General features: G+C 42.3%; 1 protein-coding gene across 2 annotated transcripts; it reads left to right on the top strand.

The window, feature by feature from the left end:
• The first annotated feature begins 140 nt into the window (after window positions 1–140).
• Window positions 141–9312, top strand: rbm17 (RNA binding motif protein 17). 2 transcript variants are annotated; one of them, XM_070992482.1, is made up of 13 exons: window positions 148–283; window positions 572–712; window positions 1012–1128; window positions 1606–1772; window positions 2095–2207; window positions 2710–2760; window positions 3090–3228; window positions 3349–3500; window positions 4326–4376; window positions 6488–6564; window positions 6788–6886; window positions 6969–7041; window positions 9018–9312. In XM_070992482.1, the coding sequence occupies exons 2-13, from the start codon at window positions 590–592 to the stop codon at window positions 9119–9121; spliced, it is 1266 nt and encodes a 421-aa protein (XP_070848583.1). In that variant the 5' UTR covers window positions 148–283; window positions 572–589; the 3' UTR covers window positions 9122–9312. The 2 variants fall into 2 exon arrangements, with proteins under 2 accessions (XP_070848584.1, XP_070848583.1); XM_070992483.1 differs by lacking the exon at window positions 4326–4376 and having other exon boundaries at window positions 141–283.
• Window positions 9313–13585: the final 4273 nt, after the last annotated feature.

Here is a 13585-nt window from a genome sequence, read left to right as displayed (position 1 = left end):
GGGACATAACTATTATTAAAGAGCATTCCTCTTGTGCGGTCTTATGGTACGAGGAAGATGAGCAGCTGGTGCATTGGCGGCGATAAGGTCATCCAGCCGCTAGGCGGAGCAAGAGCGGGGCATGAAACCAAATGCAGACTGTCGCGCTCAGTTTGTTGTTGTGCTCGTGGTGTTTCCTTGAATTCCGCACAGCGAGGAGCTAACGCTATATCAAATGTGTCGATAAACCTTTTTATGTTATAGGCACTTACATTTAGTTAATGTCCAGGTATTTCTGAAACAGGTAGGTTGAAAACAAGCTAAATGATATGTTTGTTTTTAGCATAATATATTTAGGAACAGACAGTTAAGTAGCCGTGTTAGCATTAGCCAACGTTAGCTAGACTAGTTAATATTTAGTTAGTTTCTCCCGGCCTCTGAGGTTCCACATAGCCGGCTAACCTCAATATAGTGAGGAGACAAAGATCTCGAACGTGTTGCATGACCCAACTTTTCAGTCCGGCTGTGCAAACCAGAACGAAACGATCATCCTCAAGCCAAATGAAACGTATCCTGTGTCTGCACGAAACAGAAGCGCTGACGGGCAGCAATGTCGCTATATGATGACCTCGGTGTGGCTGCCAGTGACACCAAGACCGAAGGATGGTCCAAGAACTTCAAGCTGCTGCAGTCCCAGCTGAAGGTGAAGAAGGCGGCACTGACCCAGGCCAAGGTATGCACATGTAATACAAGTACGCCCACAGGTATGAACAGGTAATATGGTGCACGTATGACACATTAGGAAAGATAAACAAGGATGACTTGATTAAATCCTTGGAGGACAAGGAGGATACTTGATAGTGATACTGATGCTGGTGAAAAAAGCATATACAGAGATAATGAGCGACAAATAAAATAGTGAGTTCACAGCTAATGTGCCGTGAGTATTCACAATGCCAAACTATTAAAACAAGGAAGCAGTAGTAACCTAACGTGTACATATCCAGTGATTTTGTGTGTGTTCATGTGTAGACTCAGCGGATGAAGCAGACCACTGTCTTGGCTCCAGTCATTGACCTAAAGAGAGGAGGCTCCAGTGATGAGAGACAGATCACAGACACTCCTCCACATGCTGCTGCTGGACTCAAGGTCTGTCTGATTCAGTGAACCTGGTCATCAGTGTTTGTGAAATCCAGTTCTTCTTAGTTTTTGAAATGCTTTTGATGTTTCAAGCCGCTTGATTCCATTCATCCATCCATTGTCTATACCCGACTATCCCTTTTCGGGGTTGTGGGGGGGCTGGAACCTATCCCAGCTGTCAGCGGGCGAGAGGCGGGGGTACACCCTGAACCGGTCGCCAGCTAATGGCAGGCCACTCGATTCGTTTTTTCTTGATTTTATTTGGCTGGATCTAAGCCAAAGATGCAGAGTGAAAACATCAGTACGAAGTGTTAATGATATGATCAGAGCACTGCAAGGGGCTGTGTTGCAGCTGCACAAAGGCTGCCTTTTATCTGCTGAAAATAAATCTAAATAACTTACAACTAGGTTCATGGATGCCATCTTTATCTCTCTCTCATATTTTGGACTGTTCTGTGTGTGTGTGCGTGCGTGCGTGCACTTCAGGACACAGTGCCCAGTGGTTTCTCCTCTGGCGATGTGCTGATTCCATTGGCAGACGAGTATGATCCAATGTTCCCCAACGATTATGAAAAGGTGGTGAAGCGACACAGAGAAGAACGACAGCGGCAGAGGGAGCAGGAGCGGCAGAAAGAGATCGAGGAGAGAGAAAAGTAATGCGAATGGTCATTAAGCGATGAAAACAGCAGCAGGGGTTAAACATGAGAGACAATAATCTAGGAGACAAATGTGCTAAACTTGTGTGGATAAAATACTGTAAATGATCTGCTCTTCCACCTAAGTAAAGATAAGATCAATCAATTCACTCTTTCTTCTCCTGCTATTGCTAGAGTCTTGAGGGGTGTTGATGTGTCTGTAATTTTATGCTTGTAGCTGTAACATGTGACCGTCATGTAATGTATGAGTGTTCTGCAATGTTGAATGTTAACAGGAACACCAGACACCTGTTTAAATCTTGAACTTGTTTTTTTGCAGGAAGAGGAAAGACAGGCATGACAGTGGAGCTCCAAGTGGTTTCTCTCGTTTCCCAGCAGCAGAGGGCGACTCAGATGAGGACGAGGACTACGAGAAAGAGCGGAGGAAACGAAGTGAGTGGTTTACATATGGAGTGCCCGTAGAAGTAGTCACCAGCCTCGGACGTTTTCACATTTTCATTGTTCCTGCTTTGAGTCAGAGCTGTAGCCTGAAGGTGACCTCTGCCCAGATGTCATCATTTATCATCGCCTGATTAAAAACCAAAGTCTCTCCAGATGAGTGTGGTCCAGTTTTAGGAAAGAAATAACTTTTAGAATTGGAATCTTGGATTTTCTGAGTGAATTTTAAATGCTCTTCTCTGGTCACAGGTTAAGAGGAAGGTCAACTGCAAGAGCATAGTATACCACTCAGGGATGTAAAGGAGAAACAAAAGTGCATCTGGCTTTTTAGCATTGATGGATAACATGACAATGTGGAAGCACAGATGCAGATGATGATTAGATACATTAGATTTAGCATCTTTTCAGTTCATTCATCAACCAAAACTGTCTAAACTTCACTTTTCTAACATGATGTATCATATTATGCACCTGTCTCTCTCTCTTTGTCCCCCAGGTATGGGTGGAGCAGCTATCGCGCCTCCTTCTTCACTTGTGGACAGGGACGGTAAGTCTTATGACCCATCAGGTGAAACTGTGTTGGTTTTAAACAGCAGCAGAATAAATACACGGTGATTGCAGCAGAGGGCACCATTGACTATATCATTAGTCTTTGAGGTGGGAATGTCAAAATCGCAATGAAGGGAAGTCAAAGCCAGACCTCTAAAATCAGGGTGTTGTTTTTTTAATAGAATACAAAATATATGTAAATGATAATCTAAAATATGAATTTTATTCTGGTTGACAACAGTAAACATGACATAGAGCTGAGAAATCGAACCTGGTTGTGCTCCTCAGTGTGTATCAGTAGTGATTGTGTTTTTCTGGGTTTTTTAGGCTCATCTTCATTCTCCTATGAGGATGAAGGTCGTCCTGCCAGAGGCTCAAAGGCCGCCATCCCTCCACCTATGTATGAGGACTCAGACCGGCCACGTTCACCACCTGGACCAACTAGCTCCTTCCTAGCCAACATGGGGTGAGTCGGACACAGACACAGACTTTAATTTAAAGTTTAAAGCTTCACAACAAATCGTACTTTTTTCTTTTTTTTTTTTTTTTTATCAGAAGTTTTTTTGCTCCCTGTCTACTCCTACAGAGGTACGGTGGCCCATAAGATCATGCAGAAGTATGGCTTCAAGGAAGGCCAGGGCCTGGGGAAGCATGAGCAGGGCCTCAGCACGGCACTGTCTGTGGAGAAGACCAGCAAGAGAGGAGGAAAGATCATCATAGGAGACGCTGCAGAAAAACGTAAGTCCTGCACTTTTCTGTTCTTATTCTTTTAGATACACTCACCGGCCACTTATTAGGTACACCTGTTCAACTGCTTGTTAACGCAAACATCAGTCAGCCAATCACAAGGCAGTGACTCACTGCATGCATGGAAAGGATGACACTTTGCATCTATTTTTTGTTGACGGGCATGATGATGCATTGACATCATATCAATGCTCCGTGCTACACACATGGACTACTTGTTATTTTCCTTATTGCTGAAATAAAACATTTATTGCAGTTTTGCAATCCTAAATTGCCTCGCAGGTCTGATCAAACGGTCTCGTGGGCTGTTTACAGCAGCAGGATATAGGTTATCCATAATGCACTGTGCTACAAAGCTCAAAGATCAAAGATTTAAGGCAATCCGGAGCACAAAATGGGTCCAGTCCACTACTAGCGAGGTGTCCTTAATAAAGTGGCTGGAGAGTAGGCCTTTGTTTTTTGCTGCCAACGTTCTCCTTCCATGGTCGATGTTATTTATGCCTCACTTTGATTTTCTTTGTCCATTTTTTTGACCTGTCACTTTGCTTTTCTTCAAGTCCTTTTTTACCTGTCAGCGCATGAACCGGCCTTTGCTTGTATCGTCTCCAGAGCTCTTGTCTGTTGTTCTGTCTCCGTCTGTGGTTAACCGGCTTTGGCTTTTAGTTGAGACAGATTTTGGTCTCACTTTTGATTGTCACGGTGTCTTTCCAGGATCAGCTCGATCTTTTACTGTGACTTTGTGTGCATGTCTTTGTTCTTTTTCATTGTGTGTATGCGTGTGTGTGCGTGTGTGTGTGTGTGTGTGTGACTGAGCAGCAGGGTCAAGCCAGTCAGGTGCTGCTGAGACTTCAGGCGGAGGTTCTGCAGGTTGGCCTCCACTTCCATTTTCTCTCTCCCATTACACACAGTGCACTGTTCAGCTTGTCTTTCACTTTTGAAGTGCATGTGTGTGTGTTTGCATGTGTGTTATCCATGGCCTGTGTGCATTTATCTACCATACACGGTAGTGATGCCTTGTGTCTGTTTTAAAATTGAGTGGTTCCCAAACCTTGCCATCTAAAAAGTTCTGTTGTCATGTTATTTTATGAAATGGCAATGAGTAGAATAGTTTTGCATGTTTTTCTGCTGAGTGTGTACTGACTGCACTCTTTGCTTATTTTGTCATTTTGGTTTCATTTCATGTTCTTTGAATCTGGTCTCCCTCTCTAACAGCCCCAGCTCTTGCCTGCATTTCATATATTCCCTGATTCCTCTAACCTATTCTCCTCCTAACCTCAAGACAGTGAAGTTCAGCAAAATCCATAATACATCTTTAATTTGCCTTAGTGCTTAAAGTGGCACAAAGACTGGAAACAGAGGGAAACAGGTGGTGTGAGTGTGTCTAACAGTAACAAAATCTGCCTGCTGTGAGAGAAACTAAACATATCACACAAATAATAATGGTTGAATATCTTTGTTGGACATGTGAGCATGTTGAATGTCTTATTGCACATATGTAAATGATCTTTTCTGCAGATCTTGTTTAATTTCCATGCCTGATTGATCTGAATGTAATCTAGCATGTAGCATGTTAACTTTACCCAGTGAACTCTAACCTGGAGTTATGAGTTGCTCATAAATATAACAGGAGTGTTCATGGAGCTCTGGGTGTACTAGCAGAAGGTTGCTAATCGGTACCAGGCAGATAGTTGGTAGAGGATACTCAAACTCCCAGCGTTCATTACCAGCTGCATAGGCTGGCACACACCCTCCATAAAAGGGGGATGCGTTTCTTTGTAAAAATGTCTTTTTCCACTTTAGTTTTTGTTCAGATTAAACAAGCAATATGTAACATTTTAATTAGTGTGCTTCGGAGGTGCTTGGTGGATTTTGTTACTGTAAGACAGAACCAGGCTAGCAGTTTCAGCCTGTTTCCAGTCGTTTGCTAAACTAAGTTAACTAGCTGCTAGCTTCATAATTACAGTGTTGAAATGAGAGTGATACCCCTCTTCTCATTTAGCTCTCTGCCAAAGAGCCACTTTTTTGCTTTAAAGATTAGAATCCACAGTTTTTATATATTACCAGCAATATAAAAACATGAAAAACATTGGCTGTTTTGCAGCGACTGTGACCCTGTGAAGTAAATTGCTAAAGCAAATGTCGTGATGAAGTGGCTTAACAAGACCTGTGGGCTTTTTCTGTGGGCTTTGAAATAAAATGCCATTTTTAACCTTTGCTTCTTTCTGGATGCAGTGTGTACTGTTGGCCACTAGATATCATGGTTGGATGTCAGATTCATCACTGCAGCTTTATTCTACTCATTTATTTTTCCAGCCAAACAGCTATAGTTGTATGAGTTTACATTTTTGAAGGATTTTACAGCCAATCAGCAGGAATCCCTGTTATCAGCACAGAAGAAGGGCTTAGATGAGTATACGGACAGTCTAAGACGTTATCTTCCTGTTCTCATTTGGGAGTAGAGACCAGAACACCAGGTACCCCCTGAAGAACAATTTGTGGCTCCTGTTAACCTGTTTGGGGACCACTGGTCTTAGTGTTCAAGTTTAACCAAGAACTAGCTGACAAGCTCTTATGTAATGCTCTGTGTATGTACATGTATACATTTACTGCAGTCAGTTATGCAGGAATAGCACCGATGCTGTTGAACTTCAGTGACCCTATTAGAGTGTTTTTTCAGCAGCATGTATAAAACCATAAAAGCAGTGTGCAAATGTGACAGAAACAGCCGGACGTGGCAGAAAAAGTGGATGTTGTGTTGGCTCAGCAAACAGAGAACCGTATTTTTTTTTAACAGCTTTTGAACAAAATATGTGCTGGATTGTTTCATTTATCACACGCATTGAATCAAGCTCAATACAATACGATAAAACTCACCGTTGCACATTTAGTTGCTCCATCCAGCGCTCCAACAGCCTGTGAACACTCCTGAGGACACAAAAAAAAAAGCGTGATGTTGGTTTCTGCTTTCATCTAACCAGCGGACCCTTCCAAGAAGTCAGAGGCCAACCCGCTCACAGAGATCCTCAAAAACCCCACCAAAGTGGTGCTGCTGAGGGTATGTTTTTTACCAAATATCAACATTTCAGCACTGAAAAAAAGTCATTGTCAAGCATAATCCAAACTGGAAATAAGTCTTTTTCATTTTGCTCAGTAAAATTACACAAAAATGCTAAAATCCTTTTGTGTAAAGTTGAGTTGTACCTTGTAAAGCTGTATTTGAGGTTGCGGCGGTTACATCAGACCTCATGAATTACGTCCGTTGTCTGTGTGTCTCGTAGAACATGGTGGGCCGAGGAGAGGTGGACGAAGACCTGGAGGGAGAGACCAAAGAGGAGTGCGAGAAATACGGCAAAGTGGTTAAATGTGTCATTTTTGAGGTAAGAGCAGAGGACTGCAGTAGGTGAAGTGGATGTATAGATGCCAGCAGGACTGTCACCAAAAAACACTTTTTTTTCTCAGATTGCAGATGTGCCAGATGATGAAGCTGTCAGGATATTTCTGGAGTTTGAGAGGGTGGAGTCAGCCATCAAAGGTCAGTATTTCTGTAGTGATTCTGCTCTCACTGAGTCATTTTGAAATCAGAAAGGCATTTCCATATATAAGCAATTTTTTTTAATCAACTTCCTGTAATTGCATCACTTCATCCGACCATTGTATAACTGCTCTAATAATATGGGTGAAAGTGTGTCCCATTCTAAATGGGTTGGCCCAGATCAGAAACAAGGTGAGACTCGGCTCCCTGCGGTGTTACATCATACGTGGCCCAGCAACCCAGCCATCTCCCTGCGGCACCGGCGGCACCGCGCTTACATCAGAGCTCCGAGAAAGCAGGACAGACCCTCAAAGAACGATGTAGAGAGCCGCAGTCATCAGTGTCACAAGGACACGCCGCAAGAGCTATTTCTATAGATGATGATGAAACATTTTATGGGTCCCGGGAGGGAAAGACGCTTGCCTTTCCTCTATAGGACAGAGTTCACACAGGAACGGGTTGGATTTGACCACTGCAAACACAAGGGTTTAACCCAGTTCCACCTCATTTCCTTCTGTGACTGCATGAAATTTCGGTGGTCACCTTTTGCCTTTTACATTAGCTGGAATTCAAAGTTTTTATTTTCACTATAATCATTCCAGGGTAGGAGCACAGAGAGGGTATCAGGGTAGCATTTGACCCTCGGCCCTGTGTGAAGTTGTTTCCCCTCATGGTGGTGAATAGGCTGTTTTCAGGCCCGTCACGCCTGCCTTGCTTGGTCCGGGCTTACAGACTCTTCAGTTTGATCTGAACCAAATTTACAGATGAGAAAGTTCTGCGGACCAGTCCAGACCAAACAGCGGGATCCTTAGTGCGATAGAAAGAAACTCAGAAACTGGGGAACGTTAAAGAAATAGTTCAGCACTTTTGAAAATGTGTCTTATTTGCTTTCTGGCTGAGAGTTAGTTGAGAGGATTGGCACCACTTTCCTGTCTGACTGTTAAATACAAAACTGTCCCCAAATGGCAGTTAGCTTAGCATAATGGCTAGAAACAGGGGAACAGCTTGGCTGGCTCTGTCTAAACTTGGTGAAAGGTGGAAGAATCTGCCTGCCAGCACATTCAAAGCTCACTAATGTGGATGTTATATCTTGTTTATTTATTGTAAAAATGACAAGTTGTGGTTTTATGGAGGGTGATGTGCCAGACCAGTTCGCGGTTGGCTGCATTGACGTACAGGAGTCGAAACTGATTGCTGGTTAAACTGGTTATTTCCCAAAATGCCTGAATGATTTCCTCTGAAGAATACATTGTGCTGTCTCCATACAAATACTGCCTGCGATTCAGGTTGTGATGAGGTTTACAGCGAAACAATCTTCCAGTCTAATCACTTTGTTTGGTACATCCAGTGTCAGCACACTGGAGCTGATGTGCACACGCATGAATGAAAAGTACTGCATGAAATGTGCTGACTGAGGCGATCGTAAGTGTCCGACAAGCAAATGGATTGGACCTGTTACAGGACGCAAACACTATGTTGTTCGCTTCATTGATAAGGTTTAACCCTGCCAGACAGGACAGAATGAACACTGTCCTTTTTAACAGACGTTACCTGGTGTGCGTTCGTGTCTTTTTGTGAACGTTCAGACAGCATTTACTCGGCGACAATCCCGGGAAACAACACCAATGCCATATTTCCCAGATGTGCGAGAGCCAAAGCAAAGTTGTTTTTCTTTTTAGAGCTTTTATCACTACCACTGAGGGCAGACTGTTAGCATCAGTCAGCCGCTTGCCACAACAGTTTGTTCCACACAAATCATTTCTTCTTAGAATAAGAGGCCACTGCTGAGGAGGTTACAGGAAAATCAACAACAGAACTACGTAAAACAAACTGGCTTATTATCATTTTGCATATTTGAGTTCTTCCTGTGGACCTTGTCAAGAAGTACTCTGGGACACCTGCTCAAATAAGTACAAATGCTATATTATCTGTGTACTCGAGCACAGTCTGACCTTAGCTGTCTTTCTCCTCTGCAGCCGTGGTGGATCTGAACGGACGTTATTTCGGCGGGCGGGTCGTCAAGGCCTGCTTCTACAATCTAGACAAGTTTCGGATTTTGGACCTCGGCGAGCAAGTTTAATGCCCCCCTCCTCCTCTGGCACTGACAGACGCTATGAGCACACATCTTGTACATAATAAACCTTTTTTTTTATATTTCCTGAACAGCAATGGAGTGCATGTAGTGATGTGTCCACGGTGTAGATTGTTTGTGTTTTCCTGATGGAAAACACCTCTATGTTAAGACAAATTAAATGGTGTCAACTATGTCTAGATTACGGTTTCCTTTATTCATGTTCCATGCAGGGTTTTCTGTCATTATTCGAGTCAGTATGGCTCATTATTGAAATTAGACATCAGCCTAGTCATGCTGACTGTCCTACAGTTGTTTTTCAGTTTCAGAATATGAAATATTTCATCATGGTGTAAACACTTTCTAGCAAAATCATAAATTGAACTCAAAACCTGCACACATCCTGTCATGGAGCGGTTCCTAATATCCAAGAAGCCTAGTTTCCCTCTCAATTTTGTCTGACATAACTCTGGTTCCACAGTAGTGTTAGCGCATCCCGAGGGCCCCATAGTCTTAACTTAGCCATGATGGATTATGGGAAGGGGAATGGGACAGTGAACGCAGCCCCAGCCTCATTCAGAACTTACGTAAGTGCGCCTAAAGGGCCCTGGAGGTTCCAGTGAAGGATCCCACCGGAGCAGGTTTAATTCAGATCAGAGAAACAGGTTGGATGGAAAACCATAAACGAGAAGAGAGACTCATCTGAAAGATTTCATTCCTTCACTCATGTTGCAGGGTCAAAGGTTGAGGAGATATGGATGAAACTGAAAAAGGTAACGACGCGTCACTGACTATGGAAAGACTAAAACATCCCACTCAAGTAGGTATACAGTTAATCTGTTAAGAGTACGTCTCTTTAGTTTGAAAAGCTGAAAATGAGAAAATTAATTCAGCCTGGTTACAACAGAGTGATTACAAAAAGAAAAAAGTTTAATTCCTTGATGTGCTCTTATAAAAATGACATGCAACGGGACACATGGCCATGCTGCGTTTAAGGGTTAACAGCAGGTTTGTTTTGGCCCCAGTCAGGCCTGGAGCAGCAGTGTGTGGAGTCAGTGTGTATGTGGGATATATGGGCAAAACTGATGGTGAGAGCATGTCCTGAACATGGACAGCACAGCAGAGTGATGTGATTGGCTGTCAGAGGCCTATTTAACACTGACCTAAATACCAGTGGGTGCGACTTGAGACGAGGTCGAGAGGTCACGATGTGTGTGACTTAAAGTGGCTGAGGGGTCACTGTGTGTGTTCAGAGGCCTGTAGGCTGACCTGGATATGTTGTGTCCAGGATGATACCTCTGGTCACTGTGTTTGGTTAATGTGGTTTGGAAGAAAGACCCTCCACCTTATTCCACTGTGGCGACACAGAAGTCCTAAAAAGTCCCCGAGGAAAAATCAGCAGCAAAATATACTTGAAGTATCGAAGGTGAAACACTAATTTTGCAAAAATTCTGAATATATGCATGAATGCATTAGTAGCATTTCACTGTTGCAGCTGGTCGATGTGGAACTACTGTAGTTTTCACCACTTTTAATTCTTCAATCTTTGCATTATTGTGAAATAGCAGATAAATTTACCTCTTGGGTCCTTTAATGGTTACTGAAATCAAACCCTATGAGAGGTTTTGAGGACAAATGCCTCTTTGGTGGAACATCTAACAACTCACAGACATCCTACACATGAAAAGAGGCCCCCTGTAAAGGGCCACAAGCCAGAACTACAAATCTTAGTGTACTGTATATAATAAGTTAATTGTGTGTTTCTACAATATTAATCTGAAAAACAACTATTAACTATCTAACGTACAGGATGTATGATTTAGTGTTTAGAATGCCAGAAAATCAGGGACTAAGTCAAACTCTGAAAGTCCTGTGAATCTCCACAGGTCAGTGTGATTTAAGTAAAAACACTGGACAACCTGCAGCAAACACTCAGATTTGAACAGGCAAACGCATTGTTGACCTTGACCTGACTGTGTTTTACTGTGTACTCTCTTCTAATCCTCACATACAAACCAGGAAGAATGAACCGTTCTGAGCCCAGAGACATGTCAATCAAAGTACATTTCATTACCGACTAAAGGCTTAATCAACTGTTTTCCTCACAAATATCATTTTAATTACTTTACGCTCAAACCGAGCTCCGTTTGAATTCGCAGCTATTTTTAAGGAAAGTTGGCCAAGAGAGACGCGCAGTTTATCCTCCTGAGGCAAAATACAATCTAAATCACTGTCAAAATCTGAGCAGCAATACAAGTGCCAAATTAAACCAAGGAAATCTTCTTTTATTTCCATACTTAAGACAGCAGTGAGACGTTATAATGAAATTGCAAAAGCTTCGGCTGAATCATCAGCTTTTATCCCACCAGGCATGTTTTCCCCCTGCCACCCTCTGCAGTGAATAAAAGAGTTATTGTAAGCCGACAATCTTATCCGATAAAAAACCCATAAACTGCATTATTGTTCCTATAAACTTTATCTTTCCTCCTTTTCTAAAGCAAGGTTTAGAGTCTTTCACCATCAGGACAAACAGCTGACACAAACCAAGTTAGGTTTCACAACCACGGTTTCTTCAGCTGAACACTTTCAGGCCGTGACACGTGTGAATCCTTCGGATCATGACCTGACCTTGTGCCACTTTCTTTACATGTGTTGAGAAAATAACTGCAGCCATGCTCGATGAGGAGGATGTTCAGCACATAAATATCACAGTTATACTCCCATTTCCTTCGGTGTCACAGCCGCCCTTTGTTCAGGATGTCGGCAGGAAAGAGTTTGTCACTCAGATGAATAAATTCCATTAAATAAACAGGAAATCGGTTGGAATGAGGGCATAATGAGGTGTTTGGGAAAAGGTTGGAGAGAGTTCAGGGAGTTTTCAAGCCAACACCAAGACAAAATAAAGGGTATAAATGATGTCTAATTTACTGTTTTCTTCATTCATGCATCATTAGTCTATGCAAAAAAAAATAAATTGTTGCTTTAAAGTGTTTAAAGTGAAACTTTCTTATTTGAATCAGTATAGCTTATTATGTGAAGTGAAATCAGCCTAGTCATGCTGACTGGCCTGCAGTTGCTTTTCAGGTGCAAAATGTGAAATATTTCATCATGCTATAAATACTTTCTAGCCAAATTATAAACTAAGCTCAAACTGTGCACACATCCCATCTTAGAGCGCTCTTAATACCCAAGACACCTTGTTTTCAAGAGGTGCCACGAAGAGGGAGGTTTATGAGAAAAGGTTGAAGGAAGGTCAGAGGGTTCTCAAAGTCCAAACTGAGGCAACGGAGGAAGTTCAGCACAATGTAAAAAGTTTTTTTTTTTCTTCTTTTTTTACAGTGCAGCCAAGAAATAATCTTTGAGTCCTCACATTGTGAGACACACTGCTGTAGACAGAAATATATACAAGTCACCATTAGGATTCACTGAATGTCAGAAAGCTTTTAAGGTTTGATATCTTATATTGTGCTTGAATAGTGTATTAGTGTATAGCGTGATGGGATGGTGGCTAGCTGTCTGGTGTCACAGGGGTCAGGGTGAAACTGTAAACCTGCAGAAACTCAGACAGCTGTTATATTTAGCCTCTGCTCAGGTGCTGTAGAAAGCCGCACACACACACACTGCAAATGAAGTTGGCTTAAATAGACGATCAAAATAATAACCTACAGTATATACTGTAAATTTGCCACCTGGAGTGTCATGATTTTTAATCTCCACTTTTTCTAAGCACTTTTGGGCAAAGTGGAGTTCATAAAAGCTGCCCAGGCCCCTTGGCTATCAGGCACTCTGGACTTTACTTCTAGGATCTTATGCTGAGGTTCTTTTAATTGAATTTATCAAGGGAGTCTGCACTTCTATTAACATGTTTGGTCATTGTGGGCTTTTTGATGTTTATGCCAAATCACTATATATAGTGATCATGGCCATCATGACTCAGTGGGACAACCCAGTATGAGGAAGCACAGTGAGGAGATGTGAGCCTCTGCACGTTTCCTGCAGGTTTCATCTCAGGCTCCTTCTGCCACATATTACAGCAACTCAAGGCAGACTAACGTGGTAGGACACACATAAAATACAACTTACTACGGAGAAATGACATTCAAAAACGAAATACATTATCTAGAATATTTAGAAATCATCAGATGACCACTGCTGCCCATTTTTAAAACGGCAAAGCAACAAATAGCCGAAGAAATGTTCGAAAATCAGTCAATTAAAATATATAGAGAGTAATATTTCATATATATATATATATATATGAATTACTGCTGCGGCTCTAGCAGAAATTCAAAAACACAATGAAGCGACTAATTAAAATAGAGATCATAGCCTATATTAAGATTAGCGTCCTAATGAATAGAGTTCACCACGGGGAGGCGCTATGTCTGCCTCTGTGTGTGTGTGTGTGTGTGTGTGTGTGTGTGTGTGTGTGTGTGTGTGTGTGTGTGTGTGTGTGTGTGTGTGTGTGTGAGC

This window comes from Chaetodon trifascialis, chromosome 22, assembly GCF_039877785.1.
Source record: "Chaetodon trifascialis isolate fChaTrf1 chromosome 22, fChaTrf1.hap1, whole genome shotgun sequence".
In the NCBI taxonomy this organism is placed as follows: domain Eukaryota; kingdom Metazoa; phylum Chordata; class Actinopteri; order Chaetodontiformes; family Chaetodontidae; genus Chaetodon; species Chaetodon trifascialis.
This window is presented reverse-complemented; position numbering and strand designations above follow the sequence as displayed.

Coding starts and splice junctions, on each gene's coding strand:
- rbm17 (XM_070992482.1), top strand. CDS start 590: ATGTCGCTATATGATGACCTCGGTGTGGCTGCCAGTGACACCAAGACC. Junction 3,229..3,348: donor TCCTTCCTAGCCAACATGGG/GTGAGTCGGACA, acceptor CTACTCCTACAG/AGGTACGGTGGCCCATAAGA. Junction 7,042..9,017: donor GGTGGAGTCAGCCATCAAAG/GTCAGTATTTCT, acceptor TCTCCTCTGCAG/CCGTGGTGGATCTGAACGGA.